We start from the raw sequence: 27013 nt of genomic DNA on the forward strand, positions 1-27013 counted from the left end.
TAAGCATTTTGTGACTCATTAGCAATCATTTGACTGCACAGTTTGGCACAGAAGTATGGACATGGGCAGGGGAGGGTCCCTTAGGCTGCTTGCATAAAAGGCAGAAAACACCATGAAATATATAAACCTGAAAGCACAGATGGAGGAAGTAAGAAAAGAGAAATAGGCACAGAAGATATTACCTAGAGAGCTCCAATTATGGCCCAATTTGTCTCAAGGTCTAAAGCACTTACTATGTGGAGGATGAGGTACTTGAACCTGAACTATGACAATCTTCATTGGCTTGGCCTCTAGTTGGGAGTTCCTGGGCCATGGAAAAGAGCAAACAGAACTATTACATCTTAGTACACAAGACTAAGGGTCCTTAGGGCTAAACCTTTGGCCCAACCCCTTCACCTGCTAGCTGGGGAAATCAAGCCCCAGGTAAAGTAGTGGTCTTCTCAAGAACACAAAGGACTAGAACCCAAGTTACCCAAACCCCAATTTTTTCACCAACACTGACTGCTTTTCACGGGGATACCTTTGCAGCTTGCAGGTTGAGCCATGGTGTGCCACATGTGACAATAGTACCAGGAGTAATTGCTGGAAGAACGTGATCACATCCAGGGCTATGGTTAACCAGGGAAGGCTTCAGACAAGACCCACTTTCCACATTTTGCTGGCTTTTCCTTAAGGCCCCTGTGTCTAAAGAGAGCTCTGGGTTTTCCAAGTTCTAGCCTGCAACTCTGGAACTATAAATGTGTGCTACTAAGTTCTTCTAAGAGAGGATTTTCTTTGACGTGCTGAGATCTGTCATTCCTCTGCACAGTCTAATGGGCCGAATGAGTCATCAGAATGACACAGACAATGATGTATTCTGGGTTCTAGGGAAATGAGCTCCCCTCCAGAGACAGCTTAGCTGCTCTCATCAAGCCCCTAAGGTGGGTGAAGGTCAGAGATACTAGGGTGACGGAATCTAAATTGGACTTCATGGATGGCCAGCAGGCTGGAGGGCAGGCATAGACCTTCAGTTCACAAATGAGGGGGGCATCCCTCTGGGTACCAGGGAAGAGGGAGTCTCCCATTGGTCCAGGTGTTGCCATCACACTGACATGTAAATAAACATGCCCCAAATCAAAGGCTCTGCAATGACCCAGACTGGCTACTTGCAATTTCCCCTATTGACACATTGGATTTATTTCTCATTCTTCTAAGTAAACAATTGAACCAGCTGTTAATTAAACCATTCTGGTGAGTCACACACCATCTTCTCTGCCACCTCCGTCCAGGACTCAGAATTAGCCATTGCTAGGAAACCGCAAATCCCAACTCAATCCTTTTACTCCGCCTCAACTCCTTTCACTGGCTGGATGTCATTAATTTAAGAACAAATTATTAGAAACCTGGAAAACGGTTCTGAAATACCTGCAGATTTATGATGAAGTCATTTCACAAAAGGTCACAGGCAACCCTGCTATAATTAAATCTTTCATTAATTTTTAAAATATGCAATAACTTACAAATGCAGCATAAATTAACCAGATGACCTTGAAAAGATTATTTAGAGCACTGCTTCATCAGAAGCCACTATCTAGCAATTTCCTGAATTTTTATTTTATTAGTGGGACTTGTCTTTTTCCATTCTTGTCTTTGATTGCATTCTAGTAGCCTGCTTATTTGAAATGATTTAGTATTAATTTACTCAGAGCATTAGTCAGCACTGGGGAGTGATGGTGGGTAGTTATGACTCTCCCTTCCTCTAGGTCATGACCTCAAAGGTAGAGTAAGTGTGACCCACACAATCAACTACACATACCTAAATGCAGCCTCTACTCTTTTGTTATCTGGAAGTTGCTTTTTATTTCATGAGTAAATTTTGAAAAATGATTTCCCTTTTCTCATTATAAAAAGAATGTATTCTCATAAAAAACCTGAAAACTATAAATATCTATAGCTGAGAAAATAAAAACCCCACTTGAGGTAAACACTTTTAATATTTTGTGATATTCCCTTCCATTCACTGACAATGTTCTTCTTTCTCAGACTAAGAGGTAAGCAGTAATCAGAATCCACAGCTAGAGTTTAAATTTTGGAAGTTAGAGGTAACCCTGAAATCTTTCTTGCCCTGTCTCTCTCTCTCTCACAAACACACACACACACACACACACACACACACACACACACACCACCACCACCACCACCACCACCACTACCACCACCATTAAAACTCAATTGGATATGGAAAAATATTCCATAAATATTAGAGCTGAAATAAACCTCATACAAAACTGACCTTTCTTCTGTAGGGTACAGAAGAGGCTGCAGAACATGGCAACTTCCCATCAGCAGAGACCTTGGCTATCCTGTTTATGTCTTAGCCCAGCTCCTGGAGCTCTTAGAACAGTGCCTAAGATGTAGTGGGCACTCAGTACATATTGTTGAATAAAGAAATGATCAATGTTCTTGTAATAGCAACTTGACACATGTGGATTCCTGAGTCCTCCTTTAAGTGTTCCTACGGAGTTCAGCTCTCTCTGAAAGGCCTAGGCTCCCTTACGCCTCCTTTGCCGCCATAGACCCTTCCTCTCTGCATCCAAGGAGGAAGCTGCTGAGGAGCGATTTCATATCAAAGCAGAAAGAGCAGTGTCCTGGAAAGGCCAGGCTTCGAGGCCAGCAGTTGCTGGTCTCCAGAAATTCAGGCCACATCCTTGGCTTTCGGTGTGCGTCCATGCCACCTGACTGTTTTCCCATTAGGGTGTAGAAGGGATTAGTAGTAAAGGAGGTCAGTGGCTGCAGGGGAATTGCATTGAGTGAAAGTGAGACATGAACTAGACCTTAATAGAAATAGGCAGGGAAGCAACAGCCAGGAATCCTGCATGCAGAGCCTGTGTTAGTTACACGATATGGTGTTGGGTGAGATGGTGAAAAGAGGCAGGGATTAAAAGGTTTGAAAATAAGTACCAGGAGAGAAGAAGGCAAGATTGAGAAAGAGACTAAAAGGCATTGGACCTGAAGAGGCAAAAGAAAGAAAGCTGATTTTTAAATGCACTGAAAGAAACCATTCAGTGTCCAAACAACTTTGACTCTTTTCTCAAAACTTAATAAGCTCCTTCAACGGGTTTCAAAGTTTAAAGTACACAACAATGGGAATGTGGTCTGTGAACCTGTGAAAGATGAGCCAGGAGTTGGGTGATGAAGGAGAACCTAAGAGGTGGAAACAAGAGGGAGAAGATGGATGTTCAAGATGGGATTTGAGAGAGGAGGAAATATCTGGGAGTCAAAAGAGATGTAAAAGAGCAGGGGAAGGAGAGGCGCCTAGTTTTTCTCTGTCGTTATATTTCTCAGTCTCCTACTTTGTGTCAAATCCTGAACCAAGAGATAAAAAGAATCAGGAAAAAGATAAAATTCAGCCCCTTCTTTTAAATAGTTTTCAGTTCAGGCCAATAGTATTATTCACTCTCGATGTATCTGCTGAGCCCCAATTATGCACAGGCCTCCAAGTTCAGGGCTGCGGAGGATGACAAATAAGACAGTTGCCAACCTCACGAATCTTTCAGACTAAAAAAGACCTCAACTGCAGAAATGACCAATAGGTAAAACAGTTAGAACACAGTGCAAAAATAAAGGTGACAATGCCATTTCACCGTGACCCAGCAATTCCATTTTTAGGTATGCAGCTCTGAGAACTTCTGTGTATGCATTGGGAGGCATATACAAAGATAGGACAATACTGTTTGTAATAGTGCAAAACTGGAAACAGGCTAAATGTCCATCGACAGGAGCATGGAGAAATAAATTGTGCATATTCATGTCACGACATAATGCCACAGCTTTATGTGTCTGGATCAGATGGATTTGTCCCAAGACAGATAATACTGAGTGACAGAAGCATGTAGAGGAATGAGAGCATTTAGATAATTACACATTTAAAAACACATGAAGCAATACCACATATATTTCTATGGATAATTAAATATGTATTAAAAGTATTGACAGACATACTAGAAGGATATACATCAAATTCACATCAGTGGTTGATCTGTGTAGGGAGTGAGGGGAAAGATTCTGAAAATGGGCAATACCAAGAAAACCGACTCTACCTGGGATGCCCTGCTATTTATTTTAAAAATCTGAAACCCAAATGATGACGTGTTAAGATTTTTTTTTTTTTTTTTTTTTTTTGCGGTACACGGGCCTCTCACTGTTGTGGCCTCTCCCGTTGTGGAGCACAGGCTCTGGACACGCACGCTCAGCGGCCATGGCTCACGGGCCCAGCCGCTCCGCAGCATGCAAGATCCTCCCGGACCGGGGCACGGACCCATGTCCCCTGCATTGGCAGGCGGACTCTCAACCACTGCGCCACCAGGGAAGTCCCGTGTTAATATTTATTAACTCCAGTTTGTTGGCACGTGGGTGCTCATAATAAGATTTTTGTACTTGACTGTATTTTTAAAACTTTAAAAAGAACTGTAAGAAAACAATATAGGTATTAAATTATGGATGTAGAATCTATACTGTGAATCACAAATTCAAAATCTTAGAGGAACCAGGAGTGCAACTTAAATGAACAATGAGTAAGCTGACACAGCTGGAGAAGTCATGCACATCAGATGAGAGGTGGGGGAAGAAACGGCACACGCAGTGGAAACTGGGCAGCTGCCATGCAGCTCCAGCAGCCTGTAGGACTATGGGCATTTGGGCTCAGTACTGCAAGATGTTTCTGCCTGCAAATTTTAGCTCCATTAAGAAAAGTGAAGGCCAAACTAAATATATCTGTGATCCAAATGCTGAAGCTTAAGATAGGAATTTAATGAAAGAAAATAAGTAAGAGCTGGAGGAATTGTGGAGGGCTTCCTGAAAGAGGTGAGACTTGTCTGTAATAAGAAATGAGGGGCTTCCCTGGTGGTGCAGTGGTTGAGAGTCCGCCTGCCGATGCAGGGGATGTGGGTTCGTGCCCCGGTCTGGGAAGATCCCACATGGTGCGGAGTGGCTGGGCCCATGAGCCATGGCCGCTGAGCCTGCGCGTCGGAGCCTGTGCTCCACAACGGGAGAGGCCACAACAGTGAGAAGCCCGCGTACCGCAAAAAAAAAAAAAAAAAAAGAAATGAGGAAACTTCTTAACTATTTCACATGATTTGTCTATTCAATATAGTCAGCACTCCGTATCTGCCAGTTCCACATCCACAAATTCAATCAACCATGGAAAACATTAAAAAAAAATCCAGAAAGTTCCATAAAGCAAAACTTGAATTTGGCACACACCCACAACTATTTACATAGCCTTTACATTATTAAGTATTATAAGTAATCTAGAGGTGATTTAAAGTATGTGGAAGGATGTGCAAAGTTTATATACAAATACTATGCAATTTTATATAAGGGACTTGAGCATCCATGAATTTTGGTATCCACAGGGGAGCAGGGCGTTTCCTGGAACCAATCCCCAGTGGATACCAAGGGACATGTATAAGACAGGGCAACTGAAGTAGTTTATGGATATGGATAAGTAGTATGGATAGTAGTTTGTGGAGAGTTTCTAAGTTTGTAGAAATTGTGTCAACAATTCAAATGGTATTTATAACACAGCCACAAAAGATTAAACTCCATGTACCCTCTTGTTCAGAGTCAACAAACTATAGCCGGTAGGACAAATCTGGCCCAAGGCCTGTTTTGGATGGCCTACAAGCTAATGATGGTTTTTATGTTTTAAATGGTTGGGGGCAAGTGAATGAAGGAACATATTTTATACCATGTGAAAATTGTATGAAATTCACATTTCAGTGTCCAGAAGTGAAGTTTTATTGGAACACACTGATGTCCATTCATTACATGTTGTCTATGGCTGCTTTCACACTAGATCAGGAGGGGCAAGTAGCTGCAGCAAAGACCCTGCGGCCAGCAAAGTCTAAAAATCTTTACAGAGACAGTCTGCTGACCCCTGCCCTAGTTGGCCAAAATTCTTCCCTGAAGGTGGCCCGTTTCTTGATCATTAGACTCTAGAGACTGCAAACATCTCGAATGTCACTCAGTGGAGGTTATTTCACTTAATTCTCACATTCACATGAGGAACCCCAAGCTCAGAGGGAAGGCAAGACCTCTAAGGTCACAGGGATATACTAAGTGGCAGTCTGAGCACTGTCCCTGGAGTGTGGACCTCCAAGATCTATGTTCTCAGCCATCCCCCCATCCCCCACAGCAATCCATGGGTCAAAAGAAGCCTTTTCTTCCCAGCCTACTGCCAGCTGCCAGTACCTCCCAATATCATCCAAGCCCCCTATGTAGGCATGCACTCTGCTTTTGTGTTCCTTGGCCCCAACTCAGTGGGCCTCTGAATGGATGGCAAGTCTAGTGACAACCTGAAGGACGTGAATCCAGCAGCCGGCCAGAGAGGCGATGATTTGGGAGTTTCACTGGATTTGCTGATTACTCGAATGACTTACTTTGGGCAAAGTAAAATCAGACTCTTCTAGCAAGCAACAGAGAATTGAAAAACAGATCAACGGAAGCAGCACTGCTTCATTTCCAATGACTTTATCGGATGTAGTTACTAGAGGCTAAACAATGTATTTAAGCTCAGGGCTAGGTCTCTGTGTCGCTCCAGGGCTATATTTGAGAGCATGTCCACTGCTAAGCATGAGGTCACGGTCTCTTCAGTAGAAAGAAGGTCTTCACTTTTTTCAAACCTCCGCAGCTTTGGGGTTTGTATAATTTTCTAGGCAAAATGTTCTCTCTCCCCCTTCACTTTGGCTATTAGTTCTGCTGGCAGAACAGTGGATCAGAGATTTATGCCAATTAGAATTGGATTTATGCAGGGACTCAGCGAGGCAATTGGCCCTAGACAATTTGCTGAGAGCGTCTCTGGCCCTTCTCATCTCTGACTCTCCCCTGTACAGGCCAGGCAAGTTCATATTCCTACTGTTCCATGTTTGCTCACACTGTTCCCCCACCTAGAATACCTTTGTTCCTCCCTCTCTGCACAGACACAAAGCTCTACCTAGCTACTCTATTTTTAATTTCTTCTTTGATATCCATTGGCAACTACAATTTGTCCTACCCCCTTACCATTTACTTGTTTTGTAGTTCTTTCATGTGTTGGTCATTTATTATTATTTTTTTCCACAGTACGCGGGCCTCTCACTGTTGTGGCCTCTCCTGTTGCGGAGCACAGGCTCCGGACATGCAGGCTCAGCAGCCATGGTTCACGGGCCCAGCTGCTCCGCGGCATGTGGGATCTTCCCAGACCGGGGCACGAACCCGCATCCCCTGCATCGGCAGGCGTACTCTCAACCACTGCGCCACCAGGGAAGCCCTGTTGGTCATATTTTATCAGATAGATTGTGTTTGAATGGGTCTGCTGTGACTTCGTGTCTGGTAGCACAGCGGGTACCCATCAATACTTAGTGAATAACATCCCCGCCCCTCTTGCCCCAAACGCCACAATCCTTTATTGAACAAACCTTGGAGAATTCTAGTATCTTTCTTCAAATTTCAGCTCTGAGCCTAAGATTTGAAACTCACATTCCTTGCTCTCAGTTTTCCTCTTACTGAGTGTGTGAGCTTAATTTCTCTGAGCCTCAGTGTTCTCCTCTGCCCAAGGACAATAATCCGATCTACCTGATGGGGTTATTGCAAAATGTCAATGAAATCAAGTTTGAGAGACAGCTCAACAAGATACCTGACACAAAGGAAGGTATGGAGCAGACACAGGTTGGCTGCTGCCCACTCCTGGTAAGAATTTATCTATTCTCTTCCAGGGAAGCTGCACCCCTCCCTTTGGGGATTTGTTTCCCCCCTGGGAGGCTGCCAGGTTCTCCCTGGCCCCCGTGAAAGATCAGCTAAATCACAACCAATTGGTTAAAACACTTCATATCAAGAAAGAATTTCAAATGTGGCTTTGAGGCTGTAGGAAAGCAGTGTTTTTCCATCTGATGCCACATCTGAGCCAAACAAAAAAGAGCTCTCCTTAAAGTGCTAATTTGGGGGCCAATAGTGGACCAAAGAGTCCCAAGTGCTCTAACAGCCACAGGCACCTCGTCAGCTGGAGAGCCACTGCCTGAGACAGCGATAAACCCTCCGGCTTGTCAATCATCCAGCCCTGTTCTCAGCCTTAAGTAATAAGAACGGTCACATTTCACTGTGAATTAGACTAGACTAGATGGCTCCTGTCAAGGTTACCAGGGAGAGGCTGAAATAATAACATTTGAAAAGACAGTGCAAAACAGAGGAATAAAAGCAAGCAAATCCCATGCCTGCAAGCTGGGAACTGCCTCTCCCACACAGATTCCCCTATAAAGCCACGATGTTAGAAGTTTCCATGCTCCTGAGCTTTGGCCTCCGGGAGAACTGCATACTGGAGAGATTCTGTAGAAGGTGGAAGAAATAAGAAATCATTCCCAGGATGGTCCTCATTCTCTAGCTGCCCTTCTGCACCCACTGCCATTCCACCCCTGCTTCATCATCCCCTAGACACACGTCTGCACACAGACACAGGCTGCTCTGATTCCTACCCAACTCCAGGCTCCCGTAACTTGCAACTATTGGATTCTGATCAGAGCACTTCAGAATCTCTGGGGATCTGTAAGCAACTCCCTAAAATGCTAGAGCCATGGGCCAGAGAAGTCACTATACTCACAATGGTGGTAAGATTATTGTGTTAATTCATTCATTTCTTCATTCAATCACTTAATACATATATATGGTTAAATCCTCGGTGCTAGCACAAAACTGATGCACATGGCAGTCAAAAAACAAAATACACAAAGATCCTCCCTCATGGGAACTTAAAGTCAGTGTGTGTGTGTGTGCATGTGTGTTGTTTATGTGCAAACACGTGTGTCTGCGTCTTAAGGTTAGATGAAGGGGGAGGGGAACCTACTAAACCAACTGCCATTTTCATGAATATTTATTGCCTAAAGTGTTGTGAAGGAAAAAATACATAAGGCTAAGGCTATATATAGAGTGGGGCCCCAACCTGGTCTGGTGGGCTAAAGGAGAGTGTGTCAGAAAACTGATACTTAGGCTGATACTTGAAAGATACTTAATTAGAAGCTTAGTTGTTCAAGTGGGGAGGGCAAGCACATTCCAGATGGATACACAGACAAAGACCCGGGGCAGAAAGGCACCAGTAGATCAGAGAAGGGTGGTCAGAGCATGGGGGCCAGAAATGAGGTCCCAGACATGGACTCAGTGTAGATATATATAGACCATTCAATGAGTTTGGACTTCATCCTAAAGTTAATGGAAAGCCCTCCACGCATTTTGAGAAGAGGAGTGGTGTTTCCATATTTCCAATTTCAAGAAACTCACTCTGGATGTAAGTCAAATTGCTACACATAACCTAAGACCCTTCATAGGCTCAACCCCTTAACCCCAGTCATGCTCTCCCATGGTTCTTTCCTTTGCTTTGAAGTCATTCATTCTTTCAACTAATAAGAAGTGATTTCCGACTACATGCCAACCCTCTTTTAGGCACTGAGGTTATAGTGCTCAACAAAACTGTTTAAAATGTGTGCTTTCTTTGAGCTTACATTCTATTACCTATTAATTGGTTGTCCATTGGTGAACTGCTATTGAAACTTCCAGACTGACTCAGTTGTCACATTTCATACATGTGAACTTTTCACTTCCCTCTACTTGTATCCTGGTTATATAACTAGGGATTCTTGATGAGTGTGTATCTCGTTCCACGCACCCCCCAACACACCAGACTGAGAGCTCCTTAAAGGTAGATATAATTGTATTTACCTCTTTGATATTCCTTAAGAGGGTCTAAAACATATCAGAAGCTCATGAATCATTTCTGAATGAATGTGTAGTAGTCAGGGCTCTCTAGAGAAACAGAATGAATAGGAGATAGAGACAAAGAGAGAGAGAGATTGACTATATGGAATTGGCTCACACAATTATGGGGGCTGACATGTCCCAAGACCTGCAGGGTGAGTCAGCAAGCTGGAGACGCAGGAGGGCCAATGGTATAGTTCCAAGCTTGAGACCCAGGAAAAGTGAAAGTTTCAGTTGGAGTCAAAGGCAAGAAAAAGCCATGTCCCAGTTCAAATGCAGCCAGGCAAGAAGCATTCTCTCTTGCTCAGGGAAGAGTTAGCCTTTTAGTTCTAACCAGGCCTTCAACTGATTGGATGAGTTCCACCCACATTAGGGAGAACAATCTGCTTTACTGGGTCTACTGATTTAAATGCTAATCTTGTCCAAAAACACCTTCACAGAAGCATCCAGAATAACGTTTGACCAAGTATCTAGGCACGCCATGACCCAGTCAAGATGACCCATAACATTAACCATCACAAACTAATATATATTATATCCTCCAAATGAAGGTAACAAGGCAATAAAACCTTAGTGTGAATGAGCTAGCCCTTCTTTCTCCCTGACTTCAGTTGAACTACCGAGTCAGGGTTAACAGAAAGAGGCAGGATACAGAATTCAAATAGCCTACATCATAAATAAGTTTTTGGCTAAATGGCAAGGTTAAACAATCTTGTCCCCAAATGGACCTCCTGTCCTCGAAGTTCCTAAAGCATATATAAAATTATTTGGACTCCTGCTTTAGTCTTTGTCATTGCTATTACATGCGAGAAAAGTAGTGGTCATCCTTAGTGGGCCACTTAGTTTTAAAGTCCTTTTTAAACCTAAGACAGAGCCAGAAATTGCCTCCGGCAATCATTCCAGGGCCTACACTTCTGGCTGTCTAAGGAGCCCTGGATCATTTTCATACTAGAGAAACTTTGAATTAATAAAAAGTTAAAGATAGGGAGCTTGAATTGTTTATACTTGGTTGGATGATTGCTTCCAAACTCATCTTAATTCCATGAAAGACAACTACCTGTCTGCCTCAAATCCCATATAAGAAAATTTTGCACTGTTCTAGTTCCTGTTCTACTTACTAGCATTTAAAGAATCTTGATAAGCAAGGTAGAAGGGAGACAAAAACTCTGCCACACTCCTTGGAGTCTTACTGGGGAGGAAAGAAAAACAGGAGCACTAGCTCATCTTCTCAGTAAATGGTTTAGCCCTGAGGTCAATCTCCCTCTTATCCATGTGACCAGCTAATCCCCATCCAAAGCTGAGAAAATATATATATTTCCATTTACGATTAGATGAATACAGACTTTAAACTGTCTCTTTGAATTTGCTGGGGAATGCCAGGTCCTGCAGAGATTGATGTACATGCACTATTGTTCAAAGTAATGCCCAAGAGAAGCATGCAATGAGTTCAGAGAGGCCTCATACAAGAGAACGCAGGATAAATCACAGTATGAGATAAGGAGAACACAGAATAAAAGGAGGACCAGTATGTCTCTTTGCTAAAAAAAACTGGGAAGACCTGACTTTAGTACCATACATATCTTCACTGCCCAACCTTCTAGGGCCATGTCAGATTTGATTGTGATGAGCAGCTACATTTGGCTTGATCCATTCAAGCAGATTGATTGCACAGTCTTCTTGAATGTGTGAACCTTCGCCTTACAGAACTTAGAACTCAATACTTGAGACTTCCTAGTGGCCGTATTGGAGGAAGTCCCAGAAAGGAGGAAGGTTTTCTTTTCGTATCTAGTGATTAAGCGAAGGATGGGAAATCATTTGGAAAAGTCAGCTCATGGTCAGAGATCCTTATGAAAAAAGATGGCAGTATTCCTAGTATTCTGGGGTTCGCTTCCTGGAATTCCTAAGAAAATATTTTAATCCCTTGGCAGAGTATTCTGGGTAACATGACAGAGTCATTTGTATGTCACATGTATTTAATGTATGCAGTCCACGAGGACAGGGGTTTCTTCTTGATTTGTTCATCTAGAATAGTATCTGGCACATAGGTACCACTGTTTTTTGTTTTTTGTTTTTTTTAGGCTCCGGACGCGCAGGCTCAGCGGCCATGGCTCATGGGCCCAGCCGCTCCGCGGCATGTGGGATCTTCCCAGACCAGGGCATGAACCCGTGTCCCCTGCATCAGCAGGCGGACTCTCAACCACTGCGCCACCAGGGAAGCCCCACTGGTTATTTTTTTTAATAATATAATTTTTCGAAGGTCTTGCTGGGACCCTAGAGCCTTGGGATTTCTCTCTCATTGTATCTCTGTTGTCTAAATCTCTCCATATATATATGTATATCTATGTGTACATATATATGTGTACATATGTCTATACATACAAATACTTGCATAGATATTCACTATGCATATATATCTACATACTTATCAAATCATTTGTATTTTAGAAATAAAGTTTATGTTATGATATTGCCTTTGAACATCCAGAATTTGTATTTATACAACATATTGTTGCTGTGTATCTACCAAACGATGAGGCTTTAGACTCTAAGCATTACTAACATACTATAGCTTAAATACTGTCTACGGCTCAAACAGCTAAACTTGCATACAATAGTGTTAACTCTTAATACAGTGAGTTGACAGAAACAACAGAGTCCACTTGTTATCACAGGAAATTTAATTAGAAATTTAGATGGTGAGACAATTCTGTTTTGGAGAATAGTTTAGGAGAACAAAAAGAAATTGCTGAAAACACTCAAATTAAAGCTGTACTTCCTGAGTAACAAATTCTACAAGAAATCCTTGTGTACACTGTACAACAGAATTGTCCAGAGAAGTTCTATCATGGCACAAGTTGGCCTCTAAAGACATCAGTTATGAATACAGTATACCCCTTGGGAAGACTGTAGCAGCGCCTCATAGGGTTTGACATCATGTCTTTAAATTTCCAACAATAGAGCCTACGTGCCTAACACATGGATCATGCTAAAAAATGAGCGTTAAGTCTTTAAAAGACACAGTTCACACCCTTGAAGATAGAGAGAAGGTTGTATAGGCAATTTGGAAAATTCAGAAAGAATTAAAGAAGATAATTTAAAATCACTTTTCCGTGCACTTGTTCCAAATAATTTTAAAGACATTTTGTGAAGCCACCCAAATTTTCTGTTATGAACATTTTTTAAATAATGAGGACACTGGGAATCCTATAGACTCTTTTTATAGACATATCCTATAGACATGGAACCCCGTTGTAGTGTTTCTGCTGAATTTCCTAGGACTGGACTTTTGTCCATATGTTTTGTTTGTTTTCTCCAATTTGTGCACCATTTTCCATCATGGCTGGGTTCTTTCTGTCATTCTGAAAGCTCAGAGGAGTGGCTGGTCAGCCCTCTGGTTATGAGGATGGAAGTGGAAAGAAGGAGCATGGCAAAGTGGTCCCGTCTGGGGCTAGATTACAACATTTGATCAAAACTGCGTAGCTGCAGTTATAAAAGATTTTTCAACTGATCACTCTGGGAAAAAAAGTAAAGCATAGGAATTAGCTATTTGCCCTTGTATTTGCCTCCTCCGCAAAGCTCATCAGTCTCATATCAGGAAAAGATTGATTCAAACTATAAAGAAATTAATGAACGCAAAGGTTAAAAGAAGAGCAGTGTCCCCTAGAGTAAGAAGATGACAGCATTCCCCCAAACTAGCCCAGGAGCATTCTATGAGCCTTTCTGTGACAAGTCCACAATATAGCAAATTCCCCTTAATCTTGCCCACCAGACTCCCTTCATTCTGTCCATCCAGCAAATAATTAAAGTGTAAGGTATTCCAGTCTCTTGGAAGTAGGAGAGGTGGAGAGCGGTGGGGCTTCGTATTGCTGGTGAAGTGTTCCCACAACTATTCCTCCACAGCCCCCTACCTACAGCAGTGCAAACAAACACGCATAATCAACTTTTTTAAGAATTAAACTATGATATAATTTTAGAAAACATCAAATTATTATTATCTTCTTTAATATTCAGAAAGTACTTTGGAGCTTTTTACACCTTTAAGATCTATATCTCTACCATCTATTCTCATCGTAAAGGAGTGTAGAAAAATTTTCACAGCAAATTAATCTGAAGTGGAACAAGAGCAACTCTGTGTGTGTGTGTATATCACAGACTCTAGGAGGTTCCATTAAAACATTCCCTGTTTTCAGTAAGTTGGCTGTTTTGTTCCCTCTGTCCCCATCCCTAGTTCCTTACTAGGCTGTTTTGGAAAGAGAGAAAACACATCGAAAGACTTAAGCTTTCTGTTTGCTTGGGTTTTGGATAAATGGAAATTTGTTACAATACTTCAATTTTATGAGAAACCTTAACTTTTCAATTAGAAGCCCAGCTTCTCTAATCCTGTCAGTAGCCTCTTGAATTGGTGAGTGTTGCATAAATATGTCCATCTTACAGATGAGGAAACTTTGGTCCAGAGACTGAAATGCTTTCGTGTAAGCCTCCCTGGGGAAAGTCCATGGCCTCCGTGGAAGTAGAACCCAGGTCTCCAGGCTCCTTTTGACCAAAGACAAAGAAGTACTCACGTCATAATTTGGGTCTCCACGCCTGCCTCCACCAGAGCTCCGTCCACAAAAAGAGGAACCGAAGTGAAACCGTACTTGTTCCAGGAATGGCCCTCGTCAAAACTCACCCTGGGTTGGAAACAAGTAGATGGAAGAGACAGCTGACAATAAAACCACACTATTTGGCAACCAGTTTTCAGGTGATTAAATTCTCCTCTGTATCTCCCTTTCTGGCAGTTTGGATTATCAATAGGTATTAATCTTCAACATCTCCCTATATTATTATGAGATTTGATCAAAACTGCATTTCCTGGCCCAGGCACAGACAGCACCAAGAGCTGCAGAAATAGTTCAACATCTCAGAATTGAAGGAAAAACCCACCCAGGCGGGAGGGCTTAGTGGATGGAGTGTCATGTTTCAAGTACTCAGAATGGAACCTGAGGTTCAATTTACAGCACAATCAATTCTGCCTCTGGAGTCTCTGACACAGACAAATTCAGCAGTGCAGCATTTACCCTATGGGAGGGGAGGTGCGTGTCTTTCAGATCAAACCTTATAAATAGCAATTTCCTATTTGTTCAGGATGGATGAAGTATCATTTTCCCTCCCCGATGCCACTTTAAGGGGCTTTTAGGGAGGAGTATTGAGTGTCTGATGTTCTGGTCAACACTGTTCCATCTTTCGACCAAGGGTAAGAGGAAGGTCTGGCCCTTTGTGGACACAGCATCTGAAACTCTTTAAAGGGATGCTGCTAGTGGAGATGATTTGAGCAATCTTGAGCAGTTGCTTCCTTCCCTTTCTTGATATTATCGAGTTTCCTACCGCCCCTTGATTTAACCGGAGGACAAAACCCAAAGACTATCTCCTCTGAGAAGCTTTTCCCAACACTCCTCCTTCCCCAAGGCAGCTTTATTTGCTTCATTTTCTGTGATTCTTTTTTTTTTTTTTTTTGTGGTTCACGGGCCTCTCACTGTTGTGGCCTCTCCCGTTGCGGAGCACAGGCTCTGGACGCGCAGGCTCAGCGGCCGTGGCTCACGGGCCCAGCCGCTCCGCGGCATGTGGGATCTTCCCGGACCGGAGCACGAACCCGTGTCCCCTGCATCAGCAGGCGGACTCTCAACCACCGTGCCACCAGGGAAGCCCTGTGATTCTGTTGGCCTGGTTAATTCTTAATTTTTCTCTGACTCCACAACACAGGATTCTGAGTTCACCTGTAGAAACTCTATTTTCCTACAACAGCCAGGCCTTCCCCTGTCATAGTGCTGAGTGATGACTTCTTAACTCATCTTGAATCCCTCCACTCAGTATTATAATCTTGGGAATTCAGGGGTCACATATGTCTTGTGCATTGTCTGACCAACCCCCCCCAGATATCACCTACATATCTTTATTACAATGCTTCTCACCTGATACTACATACATAGTTTCAAAAGATATGTCTGACTCTCCCACTGAACTGTGATCTTTTTGAGGTCAAAGACCATACTGTTCACTTTTGCATTCCTAAAATTAGCAGAAACACTGGCACATGGTACTATATAAATGTTAAATGAATGTATGAATAAAAAAATAAGAAGTGGGGCTTCCCTGGTGGCGCAGTGGTTGAGCGTCCGCCTGCCGATGCAGGGGACGCGGGTTCGTGCCCCGCTCCGGGAGGATCCCACATGCCGCGGAGCAGCTGGGCCCGTGAGCCGTGGCCGCTGAGCCTGCGCGTCCGGAGCCTGTGCTCCGCAACGGGAGAGGCCACAACAGTGAGAGGCCCGCGTATCACAAAAAAAAAAAAAAAAAAAAAAAAAGAAGTGATTAAGGAAACTCTTTTAATCCATCCAATAATTTTTCAAGCATTACTTATACTAGCATCCATGAATTGGATGTGAATCCCTGTCCCCATTACTAGTCAATCTACTCAGTCCATTCTCTGGATATTACTTGTCTCTCTATCTTATCCTCTCTTCCCAAATAAACCAATCTTAAAAATTAGAAAGTCAATCTCTTTGCCCAGCTAGAAAAACTAGTCTCATGCAATAAGAAGTTTTGTATTTCTGGTATACTGAGGCCTACTTCTACAAACAAAAAGCAGGCAGAGGTTATAAAAGTTTTTATGAGTTCCTAAATGATCAGTATCTATCTTGACTTTTTATGAACAACTTTACCAAGACATCTTTGACATACAAAAACTGTATATATTTAAAGTGTATAACTTGATGCTTTGATATAGATAGATAGATAGATAGATAGTGATATAGTGAAACATTGGCCACAATGAAGCTGGTTTCTGAGGGGGTGGGAGTGGAGGGTGGGCAGGAGGAAGAAATGAGGAGATATTGGTCAAAGGGTACAAAGCTTCAGTTATGCAAGATGAATGAGTTCTTGGAGATCTAATGCATAGCCTGATGATCTAATGTATAGACAAGTCAATATTGTCTTGACTTTTAAGGACTTGGCCATTTCAGCCTTTTTTTTTTTTTTTAATAGGCTGAAGGCTAAATAATCACTGAAGCTGAACCAGAGGAAGTTGAGCAGATCTGAACTGCTTCTCTTGGAAATGAGTTTCTCATTCAAAAGTGAAAACAAGAGCATAATTGGGAATGGACTTACCTTTCAGGCTATGTACCCTCCTGGTTCCTAAAATAACTGTAGGTATTTCAAAGGATGTCATGGCCACTAACTAGTTAAGTCTGTCTGATAAGTCCAGAAGGTATAAAAAGATATTTGTTTAGTTTTTCGTTTGTTTATTTTGATGACTTTGGATTGATTATTGTCTTGATAGGAAGAAGCCAAAGTGGTTGAAGGCCTCCGTCCTTATCTCATTCTCAGAGTTTCCTTACTGATGAAGGTCAGTTATTAACATTAGCAGAAAAACTTGCAGTGAGTGCCACCACATCCCAGGGAAGGAGGAGCCTTCATACCACTGCCATTAACAGGGCAGAGGACAGTCATCTTTACTTTATACATGAAGATAAGACACCACAAGGTAATAGAAACAGAGGGGCCATCACAGCCTTCTGAGCTCTGAGTTCTAAGATGTAAGCTCCAAAGAAAAACTAAGCCCAAGGTGGAGAGATAGGGTGTGGAAGATAAAAGCATGCTGTATGAACTGAATCCATATGGAAGAAGCAAAAGCATGGATTAGATGGAAAAATGGGATCAGCAAAAACACTAGGAAATGCCAACCTCCAGGTGGAAAGGCTAGCATATACAATAACCAAAGTTTAAGGATGACATAAAATTAGCATAGGCCAGGAGACAGTTCTCCAGAGACAGGGTGAGGAATGAATGCTGTGACTATAACTTATGGTCAACGTACCACTAGGAAGCCCAGGTTCGTGCTATTCAGGTGACTTTCTGAGAACAGTAATTTCTAACACCCGAATATTTCACGCTAGATAATTATTGAAACCAAAACAAAACTCCTACTAAAGAAACTCCAAAAAAAATACATTATAAAATTTAATCTCTTGAGCATCAGAAACTTGGGTCTGTCATTTGTGAGAGCTATTATTTCAGATGACTAGGAGTTTTTAGATGTTCTGAAGTAACTATTGAATGGTAACCCCATGGGACCCACCTTCTCCTCCTCTATTCAATAACTCATTAATGGCCAAGACAAAGGAATTGGGAATCCCTTATTAGGCCGACAGGTGAAATTGAAATTGATAAGACTGCCAGTACTCAGGGAGACAGGGGTAAAGTTACAATTGACCTCTAAATAGTGACAAGACAGGACTATAGAAACAAAAGAAAATAGAATTCACATAGCAAATATTTATTGACATCTACCATGTGCCTGGTTGGCAGTGGCCACTGTTCTGGGGATATAGCAATGTACAAGAAAGGGAAGGTCCTAGCTTCAGTGGAACTTACATTCTAGTTTGAGGAGACAAACAATATGTAGATAAATGGATACAAAAAATATGTTAAAAGTAAGTGTCATGAAGACAGTTCAAATAGAGGGATATGATAGAGAATGAGTGAAGCTACTTTGTATTGAAAATTTAAGAAAGTTCTCCCTGAGGAGGTGACATTTAAACTGAGATCTGAATGATAGTAAGGAATTCGCTATGCAAAGATCAAGGTGAGAGCCATTCTGGAGGGCAGATCTGGTGTGAAATGAAGTTGCTGTATGGGAAGAACAGAAAGATGGTTGGTGGTTGTAGATTAGTGGGAAAGGGATTAATAGGAGGAAATGGAGTCAAGAAAATAAGGCTGGGCCAGATTACAAAGGACCTTGTTCCCAGCTGAAATGGGAGAGAGATGATTTGATTTAACCTTTACAAGATGGTTTCTTTGTGGTGAATGGATTGTCAGGCCCCAAAGTTGATGCAAGGAGATGAATTGGTGGGGGAGGCATGGCAATTATAAGAGACCAAGTAAGAGAAGGGGCTTGGATAATGGTTTTAATAGTGGACATAGAAAGGGATGAAAGGTTGAGGATATTTTCACACGTAAAGTTAATAGGATTTTTAGGCTATTTTTACAGATGAAGTCAATAGGATTTTGCTTGAACAAAAGAGAGAAGTCACAGACAACGTGGTTTTGGGGGGTTAAGCAACTGGGAAAGGGAAATGTAAAGAACAGAAGAAGCAATGCTTTTTGTTTGTTTCTGTTTGGTCCACATCAAGGTTGAGATGCTTTTTGGATTTCCATGTTGTAACACTGTCAAGAGGACCTTTGGATGGATGGAGCTGGATTTCTGGAGAAAAATCAAAGCCAGGAATGTAGATTTGGCAGTCACTTATAGAAGAGGACCAACTTAAAGCAGAATGTTTCATTAAAATGAAAAAACAAAGAGCCTCACAGCTAGAGAAAGGAAAAAGAGTAACTAATGAGAAGCTCAAGCTGGGGAAAAAAACAAAAACAAAAACTGAGGTGATTGTCAATCACAGGGTAAATACTTTCCAGCAATGTCCCTATTGTGATAATCAAAGGCGTGTGTGCAAAGACAGGTAGCGTGAATAATAAAAGAAATTATCCTTCCACCAGGTCCTCAATACTATGTTCAGTTTCAATCATTGTAGAAAACTGACAATCAATGTGATTAAAAGTAAGAAACAAGTTGTTCTAGAAACAGGTTATATGATTTGAAGATAGCTTAGGGGAAAGAAGAATAAGAGCTGAATAATTTACCATCACCTTTTAACTTTTTTAGTAAGAAAGCTTCCAAATAGTTCAACACACAAAAATAATTCTATTGTTGCCTACTAAAAAGGGGTAACATCTGTGAATGAAATCAGAGAGAATGTGGATAGACGCATGAAAACATCAATTAAACAATACAGATAGAATAAGGTAAAAAAAGATTTCTATTCTCATCATTGTTCTAAAAAGGAAAGTCAAATATTTGAACAATGTAAGTTCCCAAGTATTTTGTCATGTCCTTTGGTATATCCCAGCCCCTCTACTAGTGCTGGATAAATAGTATAGGCTCAATGAATATGTGAGAAATAAATGAACAAATGCATGCAATCTGTCTTGAATTGTGTATCTGATCATTTCCCAGAACTTAGAAAGCCTAGACAGAGCCATCTCTTGAGGTCCTTTATAGGTGTAGGACTCTAAAAATCGCATGCATTTCTGGAGCTGACTTACTCTGCATAGGTCTGGGCAGCAGAACAAGGACTGATGGACAGAGATTACAAGTAGATTCATTATTGCTCAGCACAAAACAATCTTCCTAACAGCTAAAGCCAATATACAGGGTGGAAGGAAACTCATTCAAATTGGTCAGCTCTGTGCCATCCTGGTGAAGTGGGGTGTCACAGAGGTATCTGCTGTAGTATGTGTGAAACTAGACTACTTGCCCTCCAAGACCCTTCCTTACTCCCTGAATTGATGACTTTATAATATTGAGGTAACAGCCACTAAAAGGAATAGAATATTCCAAGAACAATCAGAGTCCTCTCTGGAACACTCTAGCACAGAAATAGTTATAATGGCCATTGAGGATCAATGTTCCTCCCTTTGATGAGGTGCATTGCTCTATTTTTTATTATCCCAACCACATGAGGTGATGGCATTGTAGCCACACAGAAGTCCTTCAGAGTAGCACATGCACTTTTGCCTCTCAGAGGCACATATTGGCTGGAACTATTGTTTTCATGTGAATGTTTCTATGAACAAAACGCCAGTGTTCACCACCATTTACAGAAGAGCAAAGGAACAAAAACGTCCAGGTGATGTTGGTTTTAGTTTCCAAGAACCTCCCTTTGAAAAGAGACACTGACAGCTTGTCAGGGCTAAGCAAACAGTAGGACCCCAGTTTACCCTCCCATGAGTAGCTCTGTCTATTGTGTTTTCATTACAGCACTGCATTCCACGGGGCGCCATTGTTCATTTCACTCTAATGCTTCTAAGGTACAAAGGTAATACTGGTAATACTGGATGAGGGCTTACCTGAAATAGCACTTAGGTTCTAATCTCAATGCATCTAAATGTACAGGGTCACAAATGGATGGGTTCATTTGTAGGCTGTTTTGTCTTCACGCATATCTAGCTACCTATTATTTCAATGTATAGGAAACAGCATGCCTTGTTAGCCTAGCTAACGTTTTCCCAGCTTTTCAATTATGATTCTCATTTTCTCTGAAAGGCGATGTAGCTATTATTTAAATTCGAGAGCCACTATACCCTTGTGGGAGAGTGGGTAGGCCAGTATCTTCTTCCTATGCAAATATATATACATAATTTGGCAGTATATGCTGCCAAAATAACGTCAGTGAGTCTGAGACCTACTACAGAAAAGAACAATGAACTGATCACTTAACCTTTCTTCCACTTCAAATGAGCTCTGTGTTTACCCTGAAGGTTGTCACTTAATTAGAAGCTACTGGTGATGAAGAAACTGCATTTGAGTTTCACAAGCTTGCAATTCATAAGCCAGCCAGAGACAAAATCAGTCAAGAAGTTTATAAGGAAACATTGATGATAATGATAAGGTCAGGCCCTTACAGTACACTTAACTTAGCCTCGAAAGATAAGTACAAAATGCACAGGGAGATCAGCTCGGTGCTTTGTGACCACCTAGAGGGGTGGGATAGGGAAGGTGGGAGGGAGATGCAAGAGGGAGGGGATATGGGGATATATGCATACGTATAGCTGATTCACTTTGTTATACAGCAGCAACTAACACAACAATGTAAAGCAATTATACTCCAATAAAGATGTTTAAAAAATAATAAAATTTAAAAAAAAAGAATTCCTGAATGAGTTAAGTGCCACTGTTGTTTGCTAGCACACACACTCAGTAGCTGGCACTTAACCGTCGCAGGGACTATTTCGGAGAAGGGCATTCATAGACAGGCAAGTAAGCAGAAGTCATGGGTGGTATCGAAGTTCAGGGAAGCATTTGTAGCATTTATGATAAATGACAGCATCAACATCCTTTAAATGGAGAAAATTCTATTTCCAAAGCTTAGTGAGAAAAATCATCTCTAAGCCTTTGTAAATTGAAGTAGGTGAACAAATGGAGGGTAGTATTATTGTTACTATTATAAGAGGAAATTCAATGGGATGTAGCTAGTTTTCTGAGCTCAATAAATATTTTTTACCAACAAAAGAGATATTTCATGGAATAAGGGGAAACTCAAACTTTGTATTAATGCCTTTGAGAGGCAGGATTTGATCCTACTTACATACCCCTGAGTGAATATTGATTTTCCCAACGTGGATGGTTTCCCTCCAGAAATTCCTAGACAAGTACTCCTTCTAGAAGTGATCGGGCCTCTGGAGAGAAACCACTGCAGAACAGACTGAATGGTCAGGTGTCAGGATGCTAAGATTCGCCAAAGCCAAAACTTTCTCTATTCCTCTGCTCCTGCCAAATGTACTCTCCTCTCCTGTCACCAAAAAGAAATAACAACAATAGCAAACTCCTGTTTTCCTTAGGACAAGGCAACTTTTGTGTAAAAGTCTCTAAAATTCAACCATGAAGTGAGCGCTAAGTCCCTACCACATGAAGGAGAGAGATCAGGAGGGTGACAATCAAGGGTAAGATGGGATTGCCACCCTCTTCTCCCAGGACTTAAGGGGAAGAGATCTGCCAGCTGTATCTGTCTGCAGGACATTTATCAATTATGTCATTGAGATTTAGACAGAGGTGCTTAGAACACAATGATAATGACTAAGGAATGTTACTTTTCTTGGTTAAAAAACAACAAACTTGTCTTAAGAGCCTAGCTGCCCTCCCTGAGACTGTAAGTCCTACTCAGTGGTGCTCAATAGAGAGAACTCGTCTCACCACAGAGAGAGGGGTCTCGGTAGTAGAAGGAATTACCTACAGATTCAACCTGAACCCCTTAAACTGGCGTTTAAGTTCTTCTGAGGCCTACCCACCATTACTTACTCACATGCTTGATTCCAACCACATACAGTCTTCTGAGTACTCCCTACATCTCCTGAATTCCAGGCTTGGTCAGAGTTTTCCCTTCCCTGGGCTTTCCTCCCATCACTTCACCTACTCCTGGAATCCTTTTATCAAGGATCAGCCCTCACATCACCTGCTGCACAAAGACCCCCTCACACACCGGCGGGGGGCTCTATCCGGCCTCAGGATTCCAGCAATGCACACAGTCAGCATCCTTTCATAGACATTGCTTAGATTTCCGGTAATATGTGGACTGTCTAAGCTCCTTATCTTGACTACAATCACCCAGAGGACAGAGACCATGTGATAAGCCTCTGTGTACTCATTAAAGTATCTGGAAAATTGGCAGGTAAAAGAGAAGAGCATCCATGATAGAAACCCAGCTTGGTGCTGCAAGGTACTAGCTGTGTAGCTCTGGGCGAAGTATTTAGCATGTCTGCATTTTAATGCTATGACAAAAAAAGTACCCACAGGAAAATGCATAGGGTGGTTTCAAGAAGTAACTTAGGTAATTCATGGAAAGGGCCTAGAACAGTGCCTGGAATTTAATAATCCCTGAGTAAATGCTAACTATCATTACTATCAAGTAATTCCACTCTTCTGATACTACCCCAAGATTATAAAATCAGTAGTAAAAGGATGATAAACAATTACGTTGGGAACTTTTTCAAGCTCATGCTTAAGTTGGCAGGGCACTGTTTTTCTGTGTGTGTGTGTTTTGTTTTTGTTTTTTTTTCTACAAATGGCTTTAACTTAATAATTGGCCAAACTAAGAGAAACTTTAACTCCTTGCCAAGGTGGCTGAAGCTTGAATTTGGTACCTGGGGATCCTAAGCTGATTTCTTCTTTTCCTGATTAAAAACTGATGCTTCTAAGTAAAACTCTTACTCCAAAAGAGTTAGTCTCCCAAAATCAAGGGCCTGGGAGTTATGCCAGCATCCGTCTTCCAGCCCATGGTGAAGCCCAACAACTGTATTCTACATAGCATTCCCTCTACCACCAAACATTCACTCTTTCAAATATTCATTCTGCTGAATTTGAAGCCTGAAATTCTTTCCCTTCAGGACATAAACATACATGATACTTATCCATCCTCTGCCAAAAACAAAAACATCATCATCATTGTCATAATCATCATCATAATAATATATTCTCACTCAACTCTTTATCTTCCCTGGAGGGTCTTACATATATACACTCAACTGCATTCCATAATCTACTTTCTTGGGAAGAATTATCTACATTGTCTCTACTTTACTTCATTCTTTATCATTCATTCACCCATTCATTCATATATTATACTCTACCTTTCAACCCCACCTCTCTTGTGAATCTACCCTAACAAAGATCACCAATGACCTCTTACGTTGCTTAATTCTAGATTGTTTTTCACTCCATAAAACCTATTCGGATTATAGAATTTGGTGCTATTGATCACCCCTTCCTTCAGCATCCATGAAAACATTTCTCCTGTGTTTTTATCTTTTTTTGGCTATTTCTGCTTAGCCTCTCCTATAATTTCTTCCTCTGCTCTGCATGTTGGTATTCAACAGTATTCCACAGGAGTCCCTGTTTTCTCCTTTTTGTACCCACTTTCATGAGGCATGCAGCCTACTGACATGGCTTTAACTACCACCTAATGGCTAGTGACTCCAAATCTAAAGTGTCAACCCAGACCTCTCTCCTGACCTTCAGATGAATGTATCTGACTACTAACCTTCATCTCTGCTTAAATATTCCTAGATATCTCAACGTCAACTGGTCTAGAACTGAACTTAGTATTTGCTACATGCACCTAACCCTCTTCTTACAGCAATGTCCAGCTCCTGTATTTTGGATCCTTAATCTTGGCTGCTTGAACTTGAAGGTCCTTCCTGCTCATTTCTGGCTCATCTGAGCACCCATTCCTACCACCCCACTGTATTCGTTATACTTCCCCATCTAAATCATCTGGTCTGCTACAGTTATCAAAGAGTTGGATGATGTAATGTACATCAAATGGATGGATGGATAAAGAAATGGATGAAGAAATGGGTAAAATGGGTAGAAAACCATGCAGAATAACTTGTCCCAACCTTTTCCACTACAAAGTTGCTCATTAATAGGGTAGGGAGCTGTCCTTACCACAAATGCCTGACTGGCAGAGGTGTGTGTTTCATGGCCACGAGGGCGCCACCCCAGTCTAGGAACCAGACATTGTACTCTTCGTCAAAGATCTGGAACAACAACAACAATAACAATCATAGCAATGCCTTACATTTGCATAGTGCTTGACAGTTTACAAAGTTTTTCACATATATTGTTTCATCTAGATTCCGCCCCTTCCAACAACCCTATCAGGAAGTTTGGCAAGTAATGTCATCCCCATTTAATAGATGAGGAAATGGGCTTGTAGAGAACAAATAATTGTCCCTCGGCTACTCAAATGGCATTTGCAGGGCTCTTTCCCCTAGTACTGTGAGCCAGTGTGCCACAAGAAGTTCAGGCAACAAGACACATGCTCAACTAGATAACTCAATGGAAAATATGACTTCAAAAACTTCCCCTCTTTTCATCTGAGTAACTTACTACTCAGCTTTCTCTTTCTCATCTTTTCAAATGAGACGTTTGCTAATTTATAAACGGTCTGTGTCTTTCTCATCTTTTCAAATGAGACGTTTGCTAATTAATAAATGGTGTCTTATAAACATTTATAATGTTTATAAATTATCTATGAATTTAAAGGACAATTCCTTTTAGACCTGTAGACATTATGATCTACGTGATGACTGAGTTCTCAGACTTAGCCACCACCTCCTAAGTTCCCATGCAAGTTGGATGAAGACCTAAGTTTAGTGCTAGGGGATCCTCACTCTAAATGCTCACTGGAACACCATGCTTCCTTGGACCCAGAGTTACTGATTCTTTGATTTATTTGTCCATTACCTATTCATGAATCCACTCACTCATTCAGTGATCCATCCATCCATCTACACAGGCATTTACTAGGCACCTACCATGATGCAAGTCTCAGAGCCTTAGTTTAGACCTAACCCCACATATAGCAACACTTCTACAGTTTATGACTTTTAAGTCTCCAACCTAAGACAGGAAAAATATTTCTCCACCAGAGAACCAGTTCTCTCCTCTAGATCATCTAGAGGAAAGTGGAATTGGAGACTTCCTCTAGCTCTTAACCACTACTGGTGGCTCTTACAGCCTGGATGGAGAGGTTGGGGTGGTGGGTTAAGTGAGAAGTACTAGAAGGGGTAAGAAAGTATAAGTAGACTTAAAAGGGAGAGAATAGGAGTGGTGTCTCCTATAAACATGCCCTAGGGAACACCACAGAGGAAAGTAAATGGACTCTCAGGCCTAAACCTTTCAATTGGTTTTATTTCTCATATTTGCCTTTAAATGCCCCCACTAATGGTGAGCCTTAATGGACAAAAGACTTAAGGGATATTCATTTATATGTCAGATATAAACATAGACTCTGAGCCTGTAATGCTAGCTTTTCTCTCCAGAGCTCAAAGCCACGTAACAGAAACACTGGACTGAAGTCTGAGGGTAAGGACTACAAGAAGATTCTTGGCACTGAGGAGGAGAGAGAAGTTATTTTCTTCCCACTTTCCTCTCTGTTGTATCATTTTGGCTACAGCTAACTCTTGCCCTGTCCAGCAATGTAGTGGAAGCTGGAATTCTTAGCTGTTTGGGAAAAGCAAAAAGAAAACCGAAGTTGTGACAACATAAGGAAAGAATGTAACAGTGGCCACCTGGCCAGGTGAGCTATTCCTTGTGTTGGAGGGACAACAGTTTGTCTGTTGGAAGTTTCTAGACCAGAAGAGTTTACATTCCAGTTGCTACCCCATTCAGCACTTGTAAGAGAGTATCTTGTATTTTTAAGGTATGTTCATATTTTATGTGTCTGTTCCTCATCTACTTGATTCCCTTGTGGGCAGGAATCTTAACTTATTCTCTGTTGTAGGCCTTACAGTAGTTAATATAGGACTTGTGTCTAGTAGGTCCTGGGTAATTTTTTTTTTAACCAGTGGTAGTAGTGACAGTGGTGGCAATGGGGGTGGCAATGATAATGTTGGTGATGGTGATGATAATCTTCCCTAAGGGACCCAAACAGAAGCTTGTGCAAGTAGATTTCAGACGGTGGCTTCACCTTCATCGCTAAGACATTTAGTGCTCTTCCTCTGTCTTCCTCAGATAGAAACCTTCTCACCTTTAAGACTTAGTAAAATGTCACCTCTTCTTGTGAAGCCTTTCCCAGTTTCCCCAAGTAGAATCAATTCCTCCCTCTTCTCTGCAAGCAAATAATGCCACTAAAATAACACAATCACTCTAAACTACAATTAGTTATTT

At 41.6% G+C, this 27013-nt stretch overlaps 1 protein-coding gene across 1 annotated transcript in view; it reads right to left on the reverse strand.

Moving 5' to 3' along the window:
- The window catches only part of SORCS3 (sortilin related VPS10 domain containing receptor 3), a gene marked incomplete at both ends in the record, with an annotated part of 607736 nt that overhangs the window by 57609 nt on the left and 523114 nt on the right, over positions 1 to 27013 (reverse strand). Inside the window, 2 exons of the mRNA XM_081251544.1 lie at positions 14322 to 14429; positions 24788 to 24879. Coding sequence (XP_081107670.1) covers positions 14322 to 14429; positions 24788 to 24879 — 200 coding nt within the window. The remainder of the gene's footprint in view (positions 1 to 14321; positions 14430 to 24787; positions 24880 to 27013) is intronic.

This window comes from Mesoplodon bidens (genome assembly GCF_964165515.1).
Source record: "Mesoplodon bidens genome assembly, chromosome: 1".
Lineage (NCBI taxonomy): Eukaryota > Metazoa > Chordata > Mammalia > Artiodactyla > Ziphiidae > Mesoplodon > Mesoplodon bidens.